The sequence below is a fragment of the Oenanthe melanoleuca genome, chromosome 26, assembly GCF_029582105.1.
Source record: "Oenanthe melanoleuca isolate GR-GAL-2019-014 chromosome 26, OMel1.0, whole genome shotgun sequence".
NCBI lineage: Eukaryota > Metazoa > Chordata > Aves > Passeriformes > Muscicapidae > Oenanthe > Oenanthe melanoleuca.
In genome coordinates this window covers 3,252,833-3,275,532 of record NC_079359.1, presented here as the reverse complement: position 1 = coordinate 3,275,532, position 22,700 = coordinate 3,252,833, and the positions used below count along the sequence as shown (strand labels likewise).

Here is a 22,700-nt window from a genome sequence, read left to right as displayed (position 1 = left end):
CAGGTACAGACCTGAAAATTTTGGATTTGGGCCATGAATCTCATTTCTAGGTTGGTGACAGCTCATAAACCACTTCTGGTTCAGTTTATGATGCTTCAGCTTCTGTTCTCCCATTGCCATCCTATGGAGCACAAGGCTAATATTTCACCACTCAGTATATTCCCTGTTTCCAAAAGACACCAGCCTGTATGAACTCAGCATAACAAACACCAGAGGCCTGGAAAACATAATGCTCCATTTATTATTTCAAAGCTAAACTGCACCAGCCAGTTGTTCACGGCACATTTGAGCGCTCGAATCCAGAGTTGCAGTGCTCCATCCTCCCCCAGCAGCCTTCCAAAAAGCATGGAGACTTGCTGAATTTATTTCAAATCATTCTGCAACTGTTTGCCAGTGATAAAGGCAAACACATTTTCTGGCTTAATATGGTCTCTGAGAAATTCATTTGGATGGGGACCAGGGCCTGTTGCTTCACGCCACTCTCCAGTCTGTGTTTTTGTACAAATCCCAAAGTTACAAATACAAACATGTACCAAAAGGAACTTATGGTATAAACTTGAATTTCACAACAGTGTGTGATGGATCTGCAGTATCATAACCCTCCAAATATCAATGTTGTTTTGACAAACAGTAAAATTCAAACTGACATGATAAAGAGAATGGCCAAATGCAGCAACACATCTGCCCACAGCCAGGAAACAACTGGACAATGGCTACTCTGAGTCACCATAAAAAAGAAATTCAGAAAGCACTGAATTAATTCACTGTCTCTCCATATTCCTGCATCCTAACATAAACCCCAAAGCAGTGTAAGGCTCTCCAGCAAGGCTGGCTCTGGCCTGTGGGACAGAGCAGTGAAGCTGCTCCAGGCTGGAGAGAGAGATTTAAAGACTTTTTTAAAAATAAAAGCTTCAGAAGTGCTGGAAGATGTGACATAAAGCGGAAGAGAACATAATGAAGGACTGGATTTAGTAAGGACACTGCAGCTGGACATTTCTGTTCCTAAAAACCAAAAATGTCCCCAAAACGCCGACGATCACAAGGCTGTTACATAACCAAAACATCCGTCAGAGCACCAATCAGTCACACAAGAATCAAAAGCTTCTGATTCACAAATACTGAGTTCACACACTTGAGAAGCTCCCAGAAACACACACAGGTGGATGGAGCTGCTGGACTGGCAAATATCACCCCTGTTGTGTCCAGCCCTTGCTGCTGGAACAAAGCATGCCTGGCCTTTACATTTGCCTTTCAGCACACCTGGTTTTCCTGTAAAACCAGGAAATTGTCTTACACTGGCTTGGATTGGCTTAGTTCCACATTGGCTCACAATTCCAACAGCCTGGGCTTTGCAGCAGATTTTAAAAGCTTTCACTTCAAAAAGTTCATCAGGCTGGAGGAAATCTCACCAGTGGGGGCAAAGAGAAGAGATTGGACATGAGAGATGATGTAAGAATTCCTGACCTTAGCACAGGAAAAACAGGAGGAAACATTGGGATCTGGAGACAATAGAATAATCAGCCCAATAATTAAGCTGATTAAAACCTTGATGGTCATGCTTGTTTAGCAGAAATCAAGACCAAAAATACTGACCCCACTACTGCTTGTGGCCTAGACAAAAGCAAATTGCAACTATTTCAGACAAAGAGGAAACTGGAATGTGAGCTGAGGGCGAGGGGACACTTGGGGACAATTCAAGCCACCTCTTGGTCCTACCAGCCAAATCCAGGGCAAGCTGAGATTTGAACACCTGAACCAAGAGAATAAATGGAACATTTTGGGAGGCAGAGGCTGAGCCTGAGCTTTTACACCATGCAATTTCACCAGGCACAAACCCAGCAGCTCTTCCTGAGTAACGAGGGGAATATTTGCATTTTCTTTCAACGGTGCTGGCTGGCTGCTCTGAATTTCAACTCCTGCCTGTTTTAAGGCAGTGGCAGGTTTTGCATCAAAAGCTTTCCAGAAAGTTTCACATTTCAATACAAATGTTGTTAATCCTCCAAAGTAAGCCTGTAATTAAGACACTGATTCCACATGGTACTGGAGCACCCAACAGTCCAGACAAGGTTTAAAGGCACCCACCCACAGCAGCCACAGTCTCCATCAAGTTGCATCCCAGCTCTAAGCCTGAGGTGGAAGGTACCACAGATGTGCCATCTGCTCCTGGCATCCATCCTTAGGGGACATCAACAGCCCCAAAACAGCTCAGGAACCAGTGAAACACCATATCCATGGTTACTGCAGATGCAAAGCATTCCTTTTGCAGGAGACAGGAGCACCAGTGCAGTTACTCATCAGAGATGAATGTCCAGTGCCATAATTAGCTACACAATATCCATTAGTTCTTCAACTAATTCACTTGGGGGGGAAAAAAAAGTGGTGGACTGTGTACCTCCTTTTTTTCCTAAGAAAACCTAAATTAATGTGCATGCTTTATTCAGTTCTCTAAATTGTTTTGGAATGACTTTTAATCTCTTCCTAGCAGGACTTAAGTCAGAACACAGAATTACATCCTCATTTTGTGAGATGGATACTGGAACCTCCAAAAGTCAAATTCAGCATGGGAACAGATGACTTGATAGCAGGCAGCTGGAAGTGGAGGATGTTAGGGGATATTAAGGGATGTCAGGAGCCAGATTTGAGACTAATTTCCAGCAGCCTTCCCTGTTCTTTGCCCTGATCATTTAACAGATCGTTTTTCTTACCAGCACCTAAGAGGCAGAAGAGCAGCCTCAGGTCATGACTGCAGACAGCCCTGCTCAGAGCCTGGAGCATGAACCAGGCTGAAGGGCAGGTCTGGAGATGCTCCACAGAGCAGGAAGGCAGGGCAGCAGCAGGTTAATCTGTCCTGAAAAGAGGGCTGGGGGCCAGAGCCCCCCTCCCTCAAAGATGCAAATACAGGTGTTGTACCAAACCTCCTGTGAGCTGCTGCTGCCCCACTCATCCCCAGCTGCTCAATATCAATGAGCCAGTGATGAAAATCAAATCCATCACTTCAGCCCTCAGACAGGATTGGAAAGATTCAAATATTGATGCTGACTGAGAGCTCTACCCCCTCACACCCCTCCTTGCCCCCACCCTGCTTCCCCCCAGAGCAGGACTGAGCATTTTCAGCCCTCACCTCCCTGGGCAATACATGGATGTTTGATGTAGGAGTTTCTCTGCTCTGCTCACACAGAAGTCCCCCCTGACAGTAGCTGCAGGGGCACTGCTCCCACCCCAGCAAGGAGCAGGGTCACGGGCAGATGGGACAAGGTCAGGGGCAGATGGGACACAGGCTGAACGGGCCCCTGGACAGCACAAAGCAACACTCTGGGCCAGATCCTTGGAGCAGGGGAGCTGCAAGTGGGAACAGGGATGAGCTTTGCCAAGTGAATCATTCCTTCCCCATCCCACCCTTTTGGCAAAGCCAGCACCACCTTCCACTTCCAACAAAGGGCATTGGCAGCACTTGGCCAGGGCAAGGACGTGACCCTTGGCTTACATGCAGCAGTTTCTGCTGTCCCCAGTCAGTCCCCACAGCCCAGAGCAGGGTCAGCTCAGCTTTTCTGTGCATCTCATCTGTCCAGGGACACCACAGATCCCTCCCCAAGCCCCTGTGCCCTGCACAGACACAGCTACTGCTGGCCAGGCTAGCAGGCAGAGTCCTCAGCTTGCTGGGTACAGCTGGGAGCCACAGAGAGCTGCACATGATCACTTCCCTCCTTAGTTACCTGCATAAAGGCCATTAAAATTAATAGAGTAATATAAATCTTGCCATTGTTTCCCCTCAGCACAGAGGGAACTAACAGGGGTGGCTCAACAAGGTTTATACTGCCCTGGTAAATGCAGAGGCTGCAAGTTGCATCCAATTCTGAGCAGCTGCATTATCCCATCCAGGGAACTAATTCAACACACAACCACAGAATTACATTTATGTTTAAATCTCACTGTTGCCATTATGACCAGCCAGACTTTTTTAAAAGTGAGACCTGCCCCATTGCAGACAGATGTGAATTTTTCACATTCTTTCTCTGATTTCCTCACCTAAACATGAGGGGAAGGAAAAGCAGATTCTTCTCCTGGGGCTTGTCCGGCTGCCTCAGGGGAAATGAGGGATTTGTTTACAGGCAGGAGGAAGCAGCTCCAGGGTTCATCTGAGCAGAGGAAGCACAGGCAGTGCAGGCAGCCCAGCACTTGACCTCTGCTACCAATGCAGTCGTGCCAAAGGCTTCTGCCCTTTGAGTGTCTGCTACAAACAGCTCAGATAAAAGCACAGGGAATTATCCAGCCCTTCCAAAGAACCTTCTGCTGCAGAGCCTATCCCTAAGCTATGGTACAACTGACCTGGGCAATTAACAGTGAAGACTCTCCAGCCCAAGCAGCTGCAGAGGAAAATATCTATTTGGCAACCCCGAGACCCGGCAGGGAGTGAGGAGGAGGGAGAGAACGGGTTGAGGGATGGATTCTCACGTTGCTCTTAGCATCTCTAAATACCTCCCTCTTCCCCAGATGATAATTTTCTCTCCAGTCAGGGTTGGAGAGGCAGCTGAGCATCAGCCAGTGCAGGGGCACAACCCTCCCTCGAGTTTCCACGCCCTGCACACGCGGCTCCACACCCCCAGCACCCCGCCAGGGGTTTTAGCTCCTTTTCAGAGTACAAAGAGTGGTTCATCCGAGCTTATCTCTTCTGCAGCCCCGGCTCTCCCAGCACAGAATCATCCCCAAAGAATGTTTCAGTAATGTTGCGGTGCTGAATTTCAGAGGGATACTTAATCTTGCCCCAGTGGCTCTCCAGGGCCAACTTTCTGAGCATGAAATATTTAACTGTCCGTGGGCGTCAGATATGATAATAAAGTGACTGCTAACCAGCCGCTGAAATAGGGGTGTGAGGAGGCGAGCAGGAGCTATCAAATACACAAACCAGCCTAATTACTGCCTTCCTTCCATCCCCATGAACCCCCAGGCACTGCTCACACCCCTATTTCAGCAGCAAGGACCAAGCAACACAACATTTCTAAGATATTGGGAGAGTCAACAGAGAAGAACTGTAAGTAGGAAATCAAGAGCAAAGTTGGTGAAGAGCATTGTTATCAAGTCTTTCTCATTTTGGGGATGTGAAAACACACCTGGCTTGCCTAAAAGAACCAAGCCCTGTGCTTGAGCAAAAACTTTGAAACTGCTTGCAATTCTGCTACTCTCGCACTCCAACGAACTTTTATCTTTTGGCATTTAACACCTTGCAGACTTCCAAGTGAGCGTGTGCCTGTTAATGCCTTGTGAGAGTTAGGGAAGCAACGGGACCCACCCAGGACCCCCGAGGGCAGCATGGCAGAGGGGAGCTCCTGCTGCACAGTCATTCCTGGCACAGAGGCTCTTCAGCAAGCTCAGCCTTACCTCATCCCATTCTGAAGCGAAGGATGGGGACTTCTCCAGCCGCTTCTTGCCGGCGCTGCAGTTGGAGAGCGATTCGCTGCGGCTCCCCATGGCATCGTCGTCCGTCGGGGAGCAGGTCAGCAGGTCAGAGTCCGACTTGGACAGGCTGCGGCTGAGTTTGAGCTCGGCTTTGGGCTTGCTGCCCGCGTGGGCTCTGCCCACGGCTCTGTCCCCCTCGGGCTCGGCAGCGCCGGGGTGCTGCGGCGCGTGGGGCGTGCCGGTGCCGGCGGGATCCGCCCGGCTGACGTGCTGCACCGTGGCGTACACCGCGCTCGGCCTGGGCTCCGGGGAGCTGCTCCCTGCTGGTCCCGACGAGGGCGACTCGGCGTTCTCCAGCTGCATAGCAGCAGGGTGGCTCGTGGCTTCCGTGTCCCCCTTGTCGGAGGAAGCGAGCCTGAAAGGGTCCTCGCTTATCTCACAGATTGGAGAAGAGCCGTGGAGCAAGCCTGAAAACTGCTCTGGCACCTGGATGTCCTGGCTCTCAGCAGAGTCCTGGCTGCGGCTGCCGCTGCTCCTCCTGTGGTCTTCGGGGGGATGAAAGCAGAGAGAAGGGGGAAAATTAAAAACATGGAAGAAACAGCAGCAAAATTCCAGCTCTCTCCCTGCCCTCCCCTCAGCAAGGCAGGGAGAGATAAAGAGAGAACAGTTCCGTATTGTTCCGCGTGCTCAACTTGTACCCAAAGTCATGGCATTTATGAAATTCCAAACACTGGCCCGATTTACGCAATCTGGCAGCTCTCCGTGTTTTTTATTCCTGTTAACACTAACTATCAGGCCTTGCTATATAAGGCCAAGAGAAGTGCTAACTATATCCTGCAGAGAGCAAGTGAGGTGGGAGCAGCAGAGACGGAGGCTCCTGGAACATCTGATCCGTTTCCATAAAGGCCAAAGCGTTATTTAGAGCCTCTTGGCACGGGCTGCAGGGTGGGAAAACGCCTGGACTGCAATCGACCTGCGAGTTCCAAAATCCGCTCCCAAAAAAACCCACTGCTTCCCTCCCTAGTGGCTTCCGAGTTTAACCTCTCCTCCCTGCTCAGGGGAGAGAAATAAACAGTTTATGCAAGAAAAAAAGCTTGAGCAAAAAGTCTCTTTTGCAATGAACTGAGCACGGAGTGGTCAGAGCTGGTGGAGCACTGCCTGCCCCAGAAACATGACACTGGTTCCCAGCTACTCCTGCCCCAGCAACCTTAATATCAGGTACCAGGGTCCTGCATAAACCATGAAGAATTGACTGATCCCAAGTGCTGACACACACACACACACACACACACACTCACACTCACCTTCGTCACAGCTGAACGAGCATTTCAACTGCAAAAGCAAAACTTTGTCAAGCCAACAAGTCTAACTTTGGTTTCCTAGGATTCCTTCACCCTCCCAGCATTGCTTGTGAATTTTAACTGCTTCCATTTACTGCTGAAGAAACTCTTCAGTCTGAGGACTAAAAATTGATGCTGCAAGGGAACAATACAGCAAAAGACTCCAATAATGAGGCTCTGAAGTGCAGAGAGGATGTTTGGATGTGAAGAGGAAATCACTTGCTTTGCAGACAGCAGCTCTGGGAAGCCAAGGCTAAGGAACCCTCCTTTCCGTGAGCAAAATAATGAGGTTTACTCTAACTAAAAGCAGCCTGTTAGCAGCAGCAGAGAGCCCAACTCAGCTCCCAGCACCTTTCCAGCACCAAGCCTGACCATGGGATTTTCAAACACCAATACCTGTTGGGCTTTGTGGTCTGTCCTCACACCAGAAATGGGCAGGAAAGGGCTGAATTAAAAAGGGCTTTGTGTGGGGGTGCCAGGTACCCTGTGCCTGATGAGCATGGTGAGTCCCTCTCAAAGGCACAGGAGCAGCCACAGCCCTCACTGGGATCAAGTGATGTGAGGGATTATCTCATCCTGGATTCTATGAGTTAGAGATTCCAGGACAGTGAAGTAGTTGTTGACTCTCTTGCACAGGCACATAAACCACCAGTTCTGTGACTGGAGCTGCCAGGGGGAAGGCAGGTCCCAGTGCTGGCTGAGAGGGACCAGCAGCAGCACCCCAGATGACAAGGCCAGACTAAACCCAGTTACTTTGCATAAAGCTGTGAAGCTCCAGTGCTGGAGAGAAACCTCAGAGGACAAACCTCAGAGGAGATGAGATGTGCTGCATTCATGGGACAGACTGGCACTAATGTAAAGCCACAGAGAGGTGAGCAAGACAGCAGTGATGAGATAGTCACATAAACCTGTGGGGAAAGAAAAACTTTTTTTTTCCCCAATCTCTTCCCTTCCTTGGAAACCATTTCTTCCATGCCCCAGCTGAACCTTTACTGACATTTCTGCTGAAGGCAGAGGCGGCTGGCCAAAGCTTGTGCCACGTGCTCTAACACTTGAGTCCAGCCAGAACAAAGTGCTCCAAATCCAGCTCCAGCACCTCACAAAAGGGCTCCTGTTGGACAGGAATCCCAGCCACCCACTCATCTGCGAGCTGAAGAGGGACTCTGAAACACAGGGCAGCTGCCAGGGAAGGGATGGAGCAAGGGCAACAGCACTTGCTCAGAAATTGTGAGAAATACCTTGAAAAAGGCATTTCAGAGCCCGCCCTGAAAGCTGCAGACAGAAGAACTAATGTAGAAAGTCATCTCAGTCTTTTTGCCCCCGAGGTGCATGCAGCAGGAACATGCAGGGCTCTCTAGGCCTCTCCCTTTAGGGGATCTGAAAGAATCTTCCTCCTCCAGTCACACCTGAGTTACACTCTAAAAGACTCCTTAGCACAGGGACTCAGGGACTTCTGCCCTGCTCCCTACGCAGATTTCACTCCCTTCACTGATTTCACACCCCAGCACAGATCATTTGACAGATCCTGCCTTTTTCAGCCACAGCCTGATGCAGGTCTCACCCACAGGAGAGGCTGTTCCCAACCCTTCCTGGGCTCAGAAGTCCTTCCTGGGTACAGACTGTCTGCATCCCAGGGAGGATTCCAATAAGAGCTTCTCTGCCACCAGCCTGAGGACTCCAGATAGGAAGCACTTCCCTAAACACTCCACCCTAAGCTGTAACCGTCCTGCCTCTACTGGATTTCTTTCCCTGTATATCAACAGCAGGATTTGTCTCACAACCCTGGATTAGGAGAATGAAGCTGTTCCTGCAGCTGCTGCCTGCTCAAGCTCCCCAACCTTAAAATTAGTGAGGGCATACAGCAGCCTCTGATTTGCACGTGGAAAAGGCTGCCCATGTTACACCATGCCAGAATTTGTCAAATGAGGAGCAGGCAAATCTCCCTCCAGTAAAACAGAAGGCCAGAGGAAGAAGCTGGCCTTGAGGGGTGCAAAAATATCCTTCACCTACAGGAGAACTGCAAGACAGCCCAGTCCACAGCTACCCGGTGTGGAACCCAGCTGGGGATGGCACATTCCTGTGTTAACCTTGCCAAGCTCAGTCATTCCAGGCAGAGTTTATCCACCTGAATTTCTGCTCTTCAGAAAGGGCAATGAGACACTGCCCTGCTTAGACAGATCATTAATGTGACTCTGCACAACACCATGACAGCAGAAACACTTGGGACCAGGGTATGGGAAAAGGGTCTGTCCTCTGTCCATGATAACACCACTTGAGAACTGTGGGTTTGTACTGTCCTTCATCTTCAGCAAACCAAGAGCTGTCCCCAAACCTTTGCCTGCAATAACCAAGTGTCCCCACAGAACCCCCACAGCAATGTCCATCCTGCTGTTTCAGCAGACACATTCTGGCTTTTGGAAAAGAATTTCTTTCAGTCTTTCTGCAGTGTGTTCTGTTTATTGCTGGCTCATCCAAGCTCTCTGGTTAGCAGCCACAGTCACACTGTGCTGGTTGAACCAGTATCACCACAAAGGAAATCTCTAACAGGAGGAAGGGCAGAGTGGGGGCTTCAAGCTGGACCTCCTATGGAAGCAGCACAGAACAACTTCAACAAGTACCAGTCTAAGAACTACCAGAAGGCACCAAGTCAGTCCTACCTGTAACTGGTCACAGCTGACAACACCTGGGTGTGACTCCTGAAGCCAAACAGACCAAAACTCAAGTCATTTCACCCTCCATTAGGTCTCTCTGGAGGCAGCAGGAGCTGAGAAACCTCCTGCTGCTCACTCCACACACATTCCTCCTCTTTTGCCTTATTTTCACACCCTGTTAGAGGGCCTGAGTACCCTCACTTCACACATATGACTGCACACCAAAGTGGATGGGAGAGCATTTGGCTTAAACCACTTCTGATACTCTGCCCAAAACATGAGGCCAACTTCCCCCAGTGCTCCAACATGTGACAGTGAGCTGCTCTAACACACACAAAGGCCACCAAAGCCAGAGGATAATGCCACATTCATCTGCTGGCTGGACACAGGACAACTGGCAGCCAGAGGAACAAAGGCAGCTATCACACATGAAAGGCACCATTAAACCCGCGTGCCTGAAATTCAGCTTTCCGCTGCCCTGAAACGCCCTTTCAACAGCCACAGGAACCCAAACCCTCCTCTCCTGACCAAAGGCTGCTCCAGAACTCATCCAGAAGGCCAGACCCTCAGATTAAGAGCCAAGAAACAGTTCAAAGCCATGCTTCAGCCTGTTCCATGTCTTAGGATTGAGCTGCTGCCTTTGATGCTCCAGGATCCTTCTGACCCAGAGGTGGGGAAGTTCTCCAACACTCCAAGCAGGACTTCAGTCTCGCCCTTGACTCTTGCTTAATTCTGCCACTCCTTAAATTTATCTTCTCCCCTCATTATCAGCCACAGTGCTGACTGCATTTAAAGAATGGGAAAGTCAGGGAGGATGAGGAAAAACTCAACTGCATCCTTGGATTTCTCCCACTGTAACAGTGGGAAGAGTTCCAGGCTTGTTACCAACACTTTCCATAGGGTGCAAACAGTGAAGTCACAGCTTTGATCTTTCCAAATGACATTAAAAGATGGGACTCTGCTCTGGATCCATAAAAGGATCCATAAAGGTTTTTCTTTAACTTCTCCTGTCTTCAGGTGATCAGGGGAAGAGATCTACATCAAGAACAGGTAGCTGTGTTACTTTTTATTTTATTTTAATAGGTTTTATTTTAAGCTGACACATAATTAGGACACACCTCCATTCTTACCAATCAAGCCTGGACACAGCAGCAGTGCCTGAATAACCAGCAATAGCTGCCCACTGATGAAAGCCTGAAAGCCCTGGCTCAGGCTGCTGCCCAAAGACTGTTCCTGGCCCAGACTGCAAAGCACCAACCTGAAAAGCTCCCAAAATTTGCCTCTGGCAGTGAGGGGCATTGGCAAGTGCTGGTGGGAACACAATGACCTCTTGTGCCACCCTGGAGCAGCCAGGAGAGCAGCAGGACCTGAGTAATGATAGGAGGGGAGAAAAGCTGCAGGTCTGACAGAGCAGTCAATGAAGCATCACCTCAAATCCTTGTTAGCCCTCCATCCTCAGAGGGAGAGGGGCTCCAGTGTGAGAATCCAAACTAAATCCACCCAAATTCCTGCTCAGGACTTCTGAATAAAGTGGAAATCTTTTCCCTCTAAACAAATCTTTTGTTGTTATTGTTGAAGGAAAGCCAAAAAGCCAACAACAGCCTAACAGGAGACAAGGTGCTCCCAGATGCTTTGTAAAGCTCTAAGGTCCTTCCAGGGGAGGAGAAACTGCCTCAGTATCAACCTGTGTACCCTGTGGTCTCAGACAGTTCTAGTTCATGCTCTACACATTTTTGTTTTCCCCCCTCTGTTAGTTTCCATCTCAAATTAGCTCTAACACAGAGCAGGATGTTGATTTTACAGCAGGATAGCAGAAACCTGCAGCGCCAGCTGGATGGAGAACACGGCTCACTGGAACGCTCGAGCTGCTCATCTTCCCTGGCAGAGGCACAGCCTCCAGCCTCTCACCCTCTGCCTTTGCTTGGCCAGGCATGAGATTTGGGCATTTCTGAGGTCACAGAGCAGATCCTTGCAATCTCTGAACTGTCCCACAGTGGAGCTGCCCTTCCTCCACGTACACTCCGTACAGGAACGCTCAGAGCTCTCCTTTACAGAGAGATTACCAGGAAATAACAATCACCCTCCAGCCCCCACCCAGCAGGGACTTTCATTGTTCCACTTGCCCTCTGCCCCCGTGTTTTCCTGAAGCACATGCAAGCAAACAGCTCTGCTTTTTGGATGGTCACTCACCTTTTGTTTTCCTGTCCACTGCAACCGGCTTTTTAGTTTCTGCTGTAAGCAACAGCTCGTAGGGGTGTTCCTCTTCCTCAGCTCCACTTCCCCTGCTTTTCCCCCGGGCAGCAGAGGCCTAATGAAGAACAGCACAATGTGGTGCTCTGTAAAGCAATGCTTTGTCCCAGCATAAACTCCACAGCCTCTATGCCATGGGTTAAGCAAAGAATTGCCAGAGGCAACACCTTCACTGCAGAGCATGAGCCAAAATGTAATATTCCCCTTTGGGTTTTTTGAACCCCCTCAAGAAAAGCCCATCCAAACCCCTTTAATTTAGTATTTCAGGCTGCTGACAGCTTTCCAGCACTGACCAACTGTGCAAGGGCTGCAGACAGCCTGGAGGGGGAAAAGAGCTGAGACCGTTATTCCTGTTCATCCCATCTCAGGCTCGCTGTTGCTATTGGAATTTGCATTGTCATTCACTTTTTAGCTGCCAGCCCTATTAGGACAGGGCTGAAAAGAACAATAGCCCAAATCCCTGACACCTTCTCAGGCATCTCAGATCTGCATTTCTGACTTCAGGATGTATGGCATATTCAGAACTAAAGAGTCCTCAGGCAGCACTGTATGAACTCAGTTAACTTCAGGATGTGCAGCAGCAATTGTGCTCATTTAAATCCCCCAAAGCCTCTACTTAGAGCTGGTTTGTAACCCTGGCAGACACTCCTTGAGCTGTTCTGGAAAGCCACCAGCCATGTGCAGGGATGAGGTTTTGGTGCCGGATCCAGACCAGCTGCAGACTCACACATTTTGGTCTGCATCCATGCCAAGGATGACAGGCACTGGATAGCCTCGTGTGCCATTCCAGTGCTGAAAGGGCTAAAGTGGCCACCAGGGCACCCTGCCTGCACAGCCAGCTGCCTTTCAGCACCATCTCCTGGCCAGATCCTGGCAGGTTGATGCAACCCTGTCCCAGAAGCTCAATATGACCCAGCAATGCACCCTAAGAGGCTTCAAGAGAGCTGGGGAGGGACAAGGAGTGAGAAAAATTTGTGAATGCCCTGCAAGTGTTCAAGGCCAGGTTGGATGGGGCTTGGAGCAACCTGGTTGAGTGAAAGGAGATCCAGCCCATGACAAGGGCTTGGGACTGGATGATCTTTAAGGTCCCTTCCAGCCCAAACCACTCTCTGACCCCATGTGTGATTATATCCAACTACAGTGCGACAGACCCAAGCCAGAAAGCAACAATTCCTACCTGCTGCCAGGACAGGGAACAACAAGTCTGAATAAAACATGCTCCCAGGGAGGGTTCCTACTGCTCAGACCCCTGGAGCTGCCACTACCTCACCAGCAGAGCACAGAGCACCTCCTGCTTCTCCCCAGAGTGAAAGCACCAGAGCTGCTCCAAGGGCAAACTGCTGCCTACCTCACTGCAACCCAGCCAGGAGATCTGGAAGCTTAAAAGAGTCTTGGAGAGGCACCCAAGAGTCAGCAGCACTGACAGGATTCTGACATCCATGTGCTGTTCTGCACAAACCCAGCTGGCTTTAACTGACTTTAGCAAAGGGAGGAAACAGGCCATGTCCAGCAGGGAAATATTTATTTATTCTACCTGCTCTGAGCAGAAGCTGCCAGGCAGACCTGCTCCTTTCCAGGTGAAGGAGCTCATAATGAGCAAATTAGAGAAAAACTCTGACCAGATGGTGGCACAAAACCATCAGACCAGAACAGCAGGCAAGAGGCTCTTGCCAGTGATCTTGGAAAAATCCTGCCCAGCAGCAGCCTGTTAGCACAGCAGCAGGCTGGAGCTTCAGCCAGGCTCTGGTGCTCTCCTGACACTCCTGTGGATGATGATTCCTCTGCTGTCCTCTTTAAATGCACCAAAGGCAGAAGCTCTCCAGTAGCACACAGTTCCCAGTTTCTACTCTGTGAACTTTCACAGCCCTGTGACATTTGATTTTATCCATCTCTCATCCTTCCAAGCTCTAAATAGGGTTCCAGGTTTAAATTCACTCAAAATGAAGACCATTGCTGGAGAACACTGCTTGCTCTGTGGGCTTTGTAACCAGGAGCAACATCACCATGTAAAGCTTTTTTCCAATTCAGCTTTTAGTTCCTCAGTCACGTTGTTTGCATGTATAAATGTTAATTGCTAGCAAACCCCAAAAATAAGATGATGTGAATAATGAGGATGCTCTTTAAGGTGTATTTAATCCACAGCAGAGGACTTTGAAAGACTTTTTCAAGGGTAACTCATCTCTTCCTCTCTTCTCCCTCCCCAGAGCTGCAGACCAAACTCCTGGAGCCAACGTGGCGCCTTGTCCTTGATCTGCACTTCCCTTCCGGACACAAGCAGTAAACAACTGGAACTGAAGTTTAATTTGACAGTGCAGTATCCTACTCAGCTCCAAACCCAGAAGGTTTCTGCAGATAGTGAAAGGCACCACTCAAGCACCTCCAAATAATCAGCTCCTTTGCCTGTTTGTACCAACGCTTTCCCGTGATGAAAGTGAAGTTTCTTGTTTACACTCATCTGTTTTGACTGATAGCCCCAGCTTGGCAAGGAATAAAAAGACTACCTTGGAAAACTAGAGTTTGGCCCAAGCCCAGAATACTCAATGACTAAGTGTCCTGGCTCCAATGGGAGAGCAGGGCTGGAGGGTGGCAGATTGGGATGTTGCAGCACAATGTTTACAGCATTCCCAGAGCATGTGCACACCTGCCCAGCCCAGGGAGAGCATGCTCTGAGGTGATAAAAGATGGGCAAGAGTCAGAAAAAAGAGCAGGCCAGGAGAAACAAGCAAAGTAAAAGGATCAGCCCCAAACTCCTCATCAGTATGTCCAAAAGGTCATTTCCAGAAAGACACATGCTGCCTGTAAGTTCTGTCACTGAAGTTGGTCACAAATCAAGGTCTCTCCAGAGAGTCACTCTGCCATTTGCCAGCAAGATTCCCTTAAATGGGTTGTGCTTCCAAAGCCATTAAAGACAGGACAACACAGCAGGTGTTTGGTAATTAAACATGGCAAGAAAGCTCAGCAGGAACGGTCAGGGCACGTTTCCCTCCCTCGTGTTTATTGTCATAAACAAGTTCTGCTTCCCAATTACTCCATGACCTGCTGCCCAGCTCTCCTCTGCCAGAGGCAGGCACAGGACTGGCTACCACCCACTGCATTTGAACAGCAGGGCAGGGATCAGTCCACAATGTCACATCCCAGTTTCCCTGCTCACACACAGCTCAGAGTTTACTCCCTCTCTGCAGTCAGTTCTATCACAGCAGGCCACGTTCACCTGTGTCTCGTGTATTTGACACTCTCCAGAAAACCGATCTCATTTATGCCTTGCAGAACTCCAGCAGATCAGTACATTCAAAGAAAGCACTGGCAGAACCAGAGCCTGCTCTGACAGCAGAGGTGGCACAAGCTCCACGAGCTTCAGACACAACCCACTGCCTTTGGGAGAGCACAGAAATCCACAGGATTTGGATTTGCTTTGAAGGTTTTCCTGGGTGTCAGCAGAAGTTGCCAAGGCACATTTGTGGTTTCCCACTGACGTGTCTCCCAGACAGTCCTTACATCTGAGGTTCACAGGCAGGTGAATAAGACAAGAAACAGGAAGTCTCAGCAGCAACAATATGAAATGGGAGAGCTTGAGTTCCATCAGAAAGCAGCTCACATGCACTGACCCCTGCAGAAGGCAGCTTTAACACATGCTGGGCCAGATCCTCAGCTGAATTCAAGCCCCTGCTCGTGTCAGTGGGAGCCACAAGCCCATGCAGCTCCTCCACAGCTGGGAGCTCAGAGGAAGCAGGAACTCACAGCCCCCTCTGTGTTTCAGTCCAACTGAAGATGCCTGTGGTGGGATCATTACTAGTGGGCAATGGTCCACATTGCAACGTGGGTCAGAAAAATCTCTTCCTAAGGGAATTCTCAGCCAAGAATAGGAAAGTAAGGCTGAAGGTCAACTCTGAGGTGCCCTGGAAGAACCGGACAAAGGAAGTTCCCATGGTAAGGGACAGCAGCAATGCTGAGTGAGGGAATTTTTCACATTCACAGCCCAACGAGCACAGGAGGTAACAGCATCCTTGGATCCTCCCAAACTATTAAAACTGATGTTTAAAACACTCTCCCAAAAAACACCCCAGAGCCAGCCCCATGTACCTCACTGGGAGCACTGTGGCCTGTCTTCTTCTCCACATGCTGCTCCTCCTCTTCATCAGGTGGGGGCTTGGCTGGTGGGGGAGGACGTTCTCTCTGCAGGTGAGACACACACTGTCAGCTCACCCCTTCTGCCTCCACCAGCTCTATGTCCTCACTGCTCTGGATGCAGCAAGTACCTCTCCAAATTATCTGGGTGGAGGAGGAGTTCAGCCCTAACAGCAAAGAACTGGGCAATGGCTGCTGCCTTTCCTCCTCCTCTTCCTCAGGACACCAATCTGTTCACGCTGGTCTCACTCAGAGCCAAACCAGTATCTCCACAGCATTACACAGGGAAGTGAGCAATGATCTGATTAGAAGAAAGGGCTTGTGGCTTAGTGAAACTGATGCCAGAGGCATCTTTTATAGGGGAAAACTCTAGGGATCAAGAAACTATGCTGTACTGCTCTCCTCTGATATCCTAGGATTGCAACTGGGCAGCTGGAGCTAGAGCACATCCCGGGGCCACCTCCTGCCTGGTCACAGCTCCATCTAATGGCAAAGGGAGCAGCAGAGCTGCTCTGCTCCAACTCCAGCGAGCTACTGCAGCATTTCCCTCTTCCTGCTCTCTTTTCACTGCTCTTGCCTTTCCTTACTTGTGACAGAACTGAGCTCATTTCACACCAGACACCATCAGCACAGGACAAGATTTAATGAGTCACACAACTGCCTGGTACTGGACACCTGAGAGATCTGGCCAAAATGTCCATCATCCAAAGCTTTTGTCTCATTTCTATTCTGCTTGCTCTCAGCACAAGCCAAAGGCTGCACCTCTCTGCACAGAGGGGAACCATGGTTACTGTGCCCCCAGCAGTTTAATTGTTCACTGCTGCTCTGCCTTTTGTCCAAATATGCCTCAACAGAGCAGGCTTTGAAAAACCAAGCAGAACACAGAGCCTGAAGCTGACCCAGCACTGCAGGGCCCGTGTCCCATCTGCCCACAGCAGCGCTCCTGCCGATCGCTACCAGGCCAGCAGATGCAGCTGACAGAAGGTGAGGAAGACTTCTCTGGGGACAGCTCCAGGAGCTCTGCACTGCCTTGTCAAGCCTGGAGTACCCTCTACAGAGCTCTGCAAGTAATACACAAAAAAAACCCCAAAACCTTCCACTGCCAACTAGTCTCCAACAGTTTATTACAGATAATTTCCTGAGAGTCTTAGCTTTGGTAAAGCAGTGAGACATGAGAAGATGCTCCATAAAAGTTTCCAGAACTATTTCAAGGACAAGAAGCCAGCCCTTCTGCAAAAAGTAATCTCCTGACAGACCAAGATTCACTGGCACCAGTGCACTGCCAGAAAACAGAAGGATACAACACAAAGTGAAATGAAGAAATGGCTACTTTTAGGGCAGGGAAGGAGAGACACCTGCCTGCTCTCATCAATGTCAGGGAAGGATTTAAAGATTTACTCAAGCTTGGGTAGCCTGCTGCAAAACCTGACCCTGCAGGTCAGCCCTCTGTGAGATACATACAGGCCTGACTCCAGCTGCTTTGAGGCCAGTGGGTTCAGCCTCCTTATTCACAGACTCCCGGTCGGACGATCTCCCGCTGGCCAGGCTGTCCAGGGAGTGGCAGGACGTGGCGTTGTACAGAGCTTCATACGGGCTCTCCTCTTCAGGGTTCACGTCAAAATCGATGATCAGCTCTGTGACAGCTTTGTCCACATCACCTGTGGAGGGAACAGAGAGATGGGATGGTCACTGGATCTCCTGAGCTGGGTGCTGGCAGGGAGAGGGATGCAGGTGATGCCCACCCTGAGACGTTCGGCCCGAGGCGTCGGTGGCTGGAGCCAGCGGGGCTGGAGCAGATTTCTCCACAGCTTTGGCACTTTTCTTCCCAACGGTGTAATCTGCAAGGGGGTGGGGGACAGGGTCAGCTCACGTCAATCTGGCTTTCTGTCCCCTTCCAAGCTTCCTCCCTCGTGGGTGGAAGGCCAACTGTCAGCTTATTAAGTGTCCAAAAAAAAATAACATTATTAAAACTTGAAGATCTCAAAATAGAAGCCTGCAGTCTCTTTAATCACAGGCACAAAGGGAGGGATGTTCCTTTGAACTTTCAGAGTCTTTAATCAGAAAGCTGCAAAGCTGCTGCACGGACACAGAGCCATGCAGCAAATTCGTGTTGTAGACACAAACTCCATCACTGAAGAGAGTCACAACAAGAGAAACCAATTCCAACTGCAGCCCCCAACCAGAGGCAAAGCCAGAAACATTCTGCTGATGTAACATCCAACAGCAGCTCCCTCCCAGGGAAAACTAACAGCCTTTATCTGGAACACCTTCGTTTTTAAAGCCCATCTCTGTCTTCAGTTTCAGAATAAAACTCAAACATTCCAGCCTCACAGGCACAGCTTAGTTAAAAGTCTGAGAAGTGCTTTGAACCTGCAAAGCTCCCAAATGCTCAGCATGAGTAACACACCCCAGCTCCAAATGCTTCTGATCCTCCCCACAGCTGAGAGGAAATGCAGACAGCGTAATTACAAGGTATGAATTTAGCCAAGATGTCACATTTCATTCCCGAATTTGGACAGACACAATGGACCAAGCTCCTTTACAAAACACAAGTAATCAAGGCCTTTTCTGTAAATCTCATCTGCAAATTCCATGCCCAAGCCTCACAACTAGGCGAGGAGCAGGATGTGAGATCTGTGGACAACGATTTGCCAACGATTTTACACAGACACATAAAGGGGAGTTACACCAGAACCATTTCTAAAGCTGTTACTTTGCATTCTGCAAGCAGATTTAGGCTATCCTTAATTTTAATTAACTCCTAAAGTGAGCTAAACAAAGCTCAATTAAGCCCATTTAAACTGCAAAAGTCACGCCACACTCCCTCAGCAAAGGGCTAATCTTCCTAAATCCCCCCAAGTCCTCCTCCAAACATTTGGTCTGGAGAAGCTCACCCCAGCATTTCTGCACTGGTTCTTCCAACAGAGCCTGAAGCTGCTTTCCTTTCAGCACTTTCCAGGTCTAGAAAAGCACATCCTGTACCTGCCCCAGCACAATCAGCACCCCAAACTTTCCCCTCCTCCCCAGAGGCAGAGTTGCATTACCCACCTTCAATGAGAGCTGCTATGTGCTGGCTTTTCTGGGAAGGAAGCTCCCTCACAATGTCCAGAGCAGTCAGGCCTCTGTTATCCTTTATGTTCACATCAATACCTGTGGCCACAGGGGTACAAAGGGCAAAAGCAAGAATATTGTCTAACTATGTGCAGGCTGGTGTATTTCATCAAATCACATTTGTGATCATCACTGGGGGAGCTAAAAGGCACTCTAGAGACAAATCTAAAGCCAAACTCCAAGAGCCAACTTCTACATCCTGCTCCGAGGAGCTCCAACAGCTGAATGGAGAAACCTGCTGCACTAGAAAGGGATTTCCTCAAGCTCTGGGTGAAGGGATCACCACATTAGTGCTTCAAAGGGGGAACATTCTCTCACCTGCAGCCAGCAATATTTGTACCACATCTGTCTTGCCAAACAAAGCAGCTTCGTGCAAAGCACTGCCTTTCTCAGTCTGCAAATTAAATGGAAACATAGCATGAAGCCAGACAGCAGGGAATGGTGAGGGAGGCATGGCTGGGAGGGTTACAGAAGCAATAAATACACGGTGCTGTACACGAGGTGTGGGCAGCACTACCTACAGCTGAGGACGGACTGTCAGCGTTATTACAATGCTGAGGAGGGAAAAACGGGGATGGTTCCATCAGAGACACCAACAAAGGGCCTTCTACACTTGGCAAGAGGTCATGTCCTGACAAGGAAAAACAAGACCCACACACAAGCCATTGCTGTGAAAACAGCACATTCACAAGTGGCTTGATAGGAAGAGACATGTTTGCCTATCAAGAGCTCACAGCACTGCAGGGCAGAACAGCTTCGGCCAGGGGGTGTTTCTGTCCCTCCCTCCGTGTCTGGGGCTTGGCACGGCCCCTGCGCAGGCGTGAGGCATGCACAGCACCCCAGCCCCTCCGGGCAGCCTCCTCCAGCCACCCCAAAGCACAACACAAAGCTCTCCTCAGCTTCTGCGAGCCCTCCAACCCCCAGCCACCAGCCCAGCCCCGCTCAGACACAGCAGTACCTGGTAGTTGCTGTCCATGCCAGCATCCAGGAGGACGTGCACCACTGCCTTGTGACCGTTCCTGGCCGCCAGGTGCAGCGGGGTGTGTTTCTTGGTGTTGCAGCTGAGCAGGTTGGGGTGGGCGTTCAAGAGCATCTTGACCACTTCCAGCCTCCCGTAGAGAGCAGCCAGGTCCAGGGGCGTCTCGAACTTGTTGTTGCGCATGGTGGGGTCGGTGAGCTCCTCCAGCAGCACCTTCACCACCTCGGTGTGGCCGTGCTGGGCCGCGCAGTGCAGCGCCGTCTCGTTGTCGTTGTTCTGCGGGGCACAGGCGGCACCGTGTCAGGGCTGCCTCGCTCCAGCATTCAAGTTTAAATGTAAAAATAAGACCAAAAAAAAAAAAAAAAAAAAAGCAGTGGGGAAGCAGAGAGCCCAGTGTGAACTAGGCTGAGCAATGATGTTTCACCGTCTCCCTGTGTGCTTAGCATCCCCTCACAAGCTCATTGATTGGCCCAGCCACAGCTTTGGGGACGTCCAGAAAACTTCAGCTGTGGGAAAGAGGGACTTTCCAAGCACTAGGGTCATGCTAAAGTTTAAGGGATGTTGAGCTGTATCCAGATTCCCATTAATGCTGCTGGTACCTGGGGAAGGCAGTCTGGTATCTTGGCAGCATCCCAGACTTCAGGGTGCCGCAAAAATAAAACACACACAACCTGTTGTGTGAATTCTATTTGCTGGAGCTTCATCAGTATAATTTTAGATGTAAACTTCAATTGTTTCAAATCCTATTTATCCTGGTTATAAGAGTCATTCCACCTCTGCAATTCTGGCTGTTTAGAGAACGGGTGCACCCAGTCCCATGCAGTCTGTGAACCAGAGAGCCGTGCAACTTCACCACCGCAGGAACAAGCCAGGGCTCAGGTCAGCTGAGGGAAGCAATGTCTCAGTGACAAGGGAGCACCCCCAGCTAGAAGCCAGACCCAAACCAGAGCGTGCAGCAGCAGCCAGGCTAAGAACCAGCAATGCAAAGCCCAAAGGCGAGCAGTCCAACACCCCACGTGTGTAGGTGCAAAACAGGAATGTGGCCAGATCTAACAGAGCCTTTTCTCAAATTAAGTTCCTCTCAAGTTTCTAGTTTCACTACTGTGTGTCATCCATAGAGAGATTCTGCTTTAAGCACTTTAGAACAACTATCTGACAATATAACCACAAAAATATTTAATATAAAAAGTTACACTCTTCAACTGAAAGAATCGTGATTGAATTTGTCATTTTAACAACATTTCCAATAAAATATACAGAATGTTTTTGTCCTGCTGGAGGCAGCAGCACCACTGCAGAAGGGAATTTGATCCCTGCCTGCTTGCTGTGAGAGCACACACATGCCCTGGGATGCTGCTCAGGATTTTGCACAAACTCGTGAGGCTGCATGAGCACTCGGATCCTGCTGAGGTGTTTGGTCACTCTCAGGCTCACAGGAGCCCTGTCAATCCCCCAGCTGTTTGTACCTGGCTTTTGCATCACTTCTCAGCCACAGGCAGAGCAGGAGGGGAGCAGGAGCTGGGGGAGGCTCCCACAGCTGCAGTTTGCAGGGCAGAGAAGGGAAGGAGGCAGAATCAGGCACATGCAGGGGAGGGGGCAAACGGGGGAAAAGCATCAGTGCCAGCACAGAAGGTCCAAATCAAACAGGCTCTATCCTGGGGGAGGCACATACACGTGGACAGAGGGTACTGCAGGATACAGAAATCTGCACAAAAAATATACAAAAAGTGAGAGGGGACAGAGTAGAGAACATCAGAGCTCACTCCTGCCTGTCAGCTCACACTGCTGCTGTTGGGACTTTACAGGGTTGGCAAATCCCATTATTCCTGTTTGGCAGGAATCAGAGACCCCATGAGAGCTGGGCCCAGGCTCTCAGCCTGCCCCATGGCATGAGGGATCCTGCTGCCAGGCTTTGTGGAAAGACAAATGGGATGGGAGGGATGACCCCAGCCTCTGTGAGCAGCAGGTCCCTGCCCCAGAGCTGTGGGGCACACACTGCTCATGCCAGGCCAGCCCTGGGGATTTCCTTGGCTAAGACTGCCCCCTCTCCTTTCTCCCTAGCATAGGGTATGTATCCCTCAGGAGGCTTTAAAGCAAGCAGCAGCTCCAAGCACCTGCCTGAGGGCTCAGAAATGGGAACACAACATCGTTTAAAAACTTAATTGTTGGAGACTTCCCTCATCTTCCCTGCAATTCAGTCCAATTTTCCCTAAGTAGATTGGGGCTCCAATGCTGGAGGCAAAATCCCCAGACTTTCCTCCTGCAGCAGAGATCACCAGGCTGTAAAACTCCCCTGAATCATCACAGCAAGTCTCTCCCAATTCCAGACTGTGCAGTGGAAACTCCCACTACTGCCTGAGTCTTTATTGCCTCCATTTTGGGAGAGTTTTGAGCAGCCAAAAATATTACAGTTCTTCCAGGCAAGGGAGTTTGCTCCCTTCCTGCATCACCTCTCCAGGCACAAACCAGAGCAGTGAGGAGTGCTTGGATCTACAGATGTATCAGAGATGGAAAAGGAAAATTCCATTCCAGCAGCCAGAAGGCACATGGCTTCAAATTTCAGAACTACTTAGAAAAATAGAGAACTGAGGAAGGCCTAGGGGCTGCATTCCTGCAGGAATCCTTGCATCCCCCCAGCTCTCAGCTGGAATAGAAGCTCTGGGAGCAATGCCCATCAGCAGAGCCCAAATAGGACACAAGCAGGGATGGCTCTGCTTTCTTATGAGCTCCAGCAAAGGTTTCAAGCCCTGGTGATGGGACACCACTCACCACACAGACCTGCTCCTCCTCATCCCATACTCAAGTGGAGAATCCACAGCCCCTTCAAGTGCTATGTCCATTCGGCACCCC

At 49.9% G+C, this 22,700-nt stretch overlaps 1 protein-coding gene across 9 annotated transcripts in view; it reads right to left on the bottom strand.

Annotated features, from left to right (window-relative positions):
• The window catches only part of ANKS1A (ankyrin repeat and sterile alpha motif domain containing 1A), a 76,495-nt gene that overhangs the window by 32,008 nt on the left and 21,787 nt on the right, over window positions 1–22,700 (bottom strand). For all 9 annotated transcript variants that reach the window (XM_056511710.1, XM_056511711.1, XM_056511712.1 and 6 more), the window contains 8 exons: window positions 19,830–20,126; window positions 19,190–19,265; window positions 18,809–18,910; window positions 17,503–17,598; window positions 17,222–17,418; window positions 15,716–15,808; window positions 11,576–11,693; window positions 5,377–5,939 (listed from right to left, as the gene is read on the bottom strand). In XM_056511710.1, coding sequence (XP_056367685.1) covers window positions 5,377–5,939; window positions 11,576–11,693; window positions 15,716–15,808; window positions 17,222–17,418; window positions 17,503–17,598; window positions 18,809–18,910; window positions 19,190–19,265; window positions 19,830–20,126 — 1,542 coding nt within the window. The remainder of the gene's footprint in view (window positions 1–5,376; window positions 5,940–11,575; window positions 11,694–15,715; window positions 15,809–17,221; window positions 17,419–17,502; window positions 17,599–18,808; window positions 18,911–19,189; window positions 19,266–19,829; window positions 20,127–22,700) is intronic.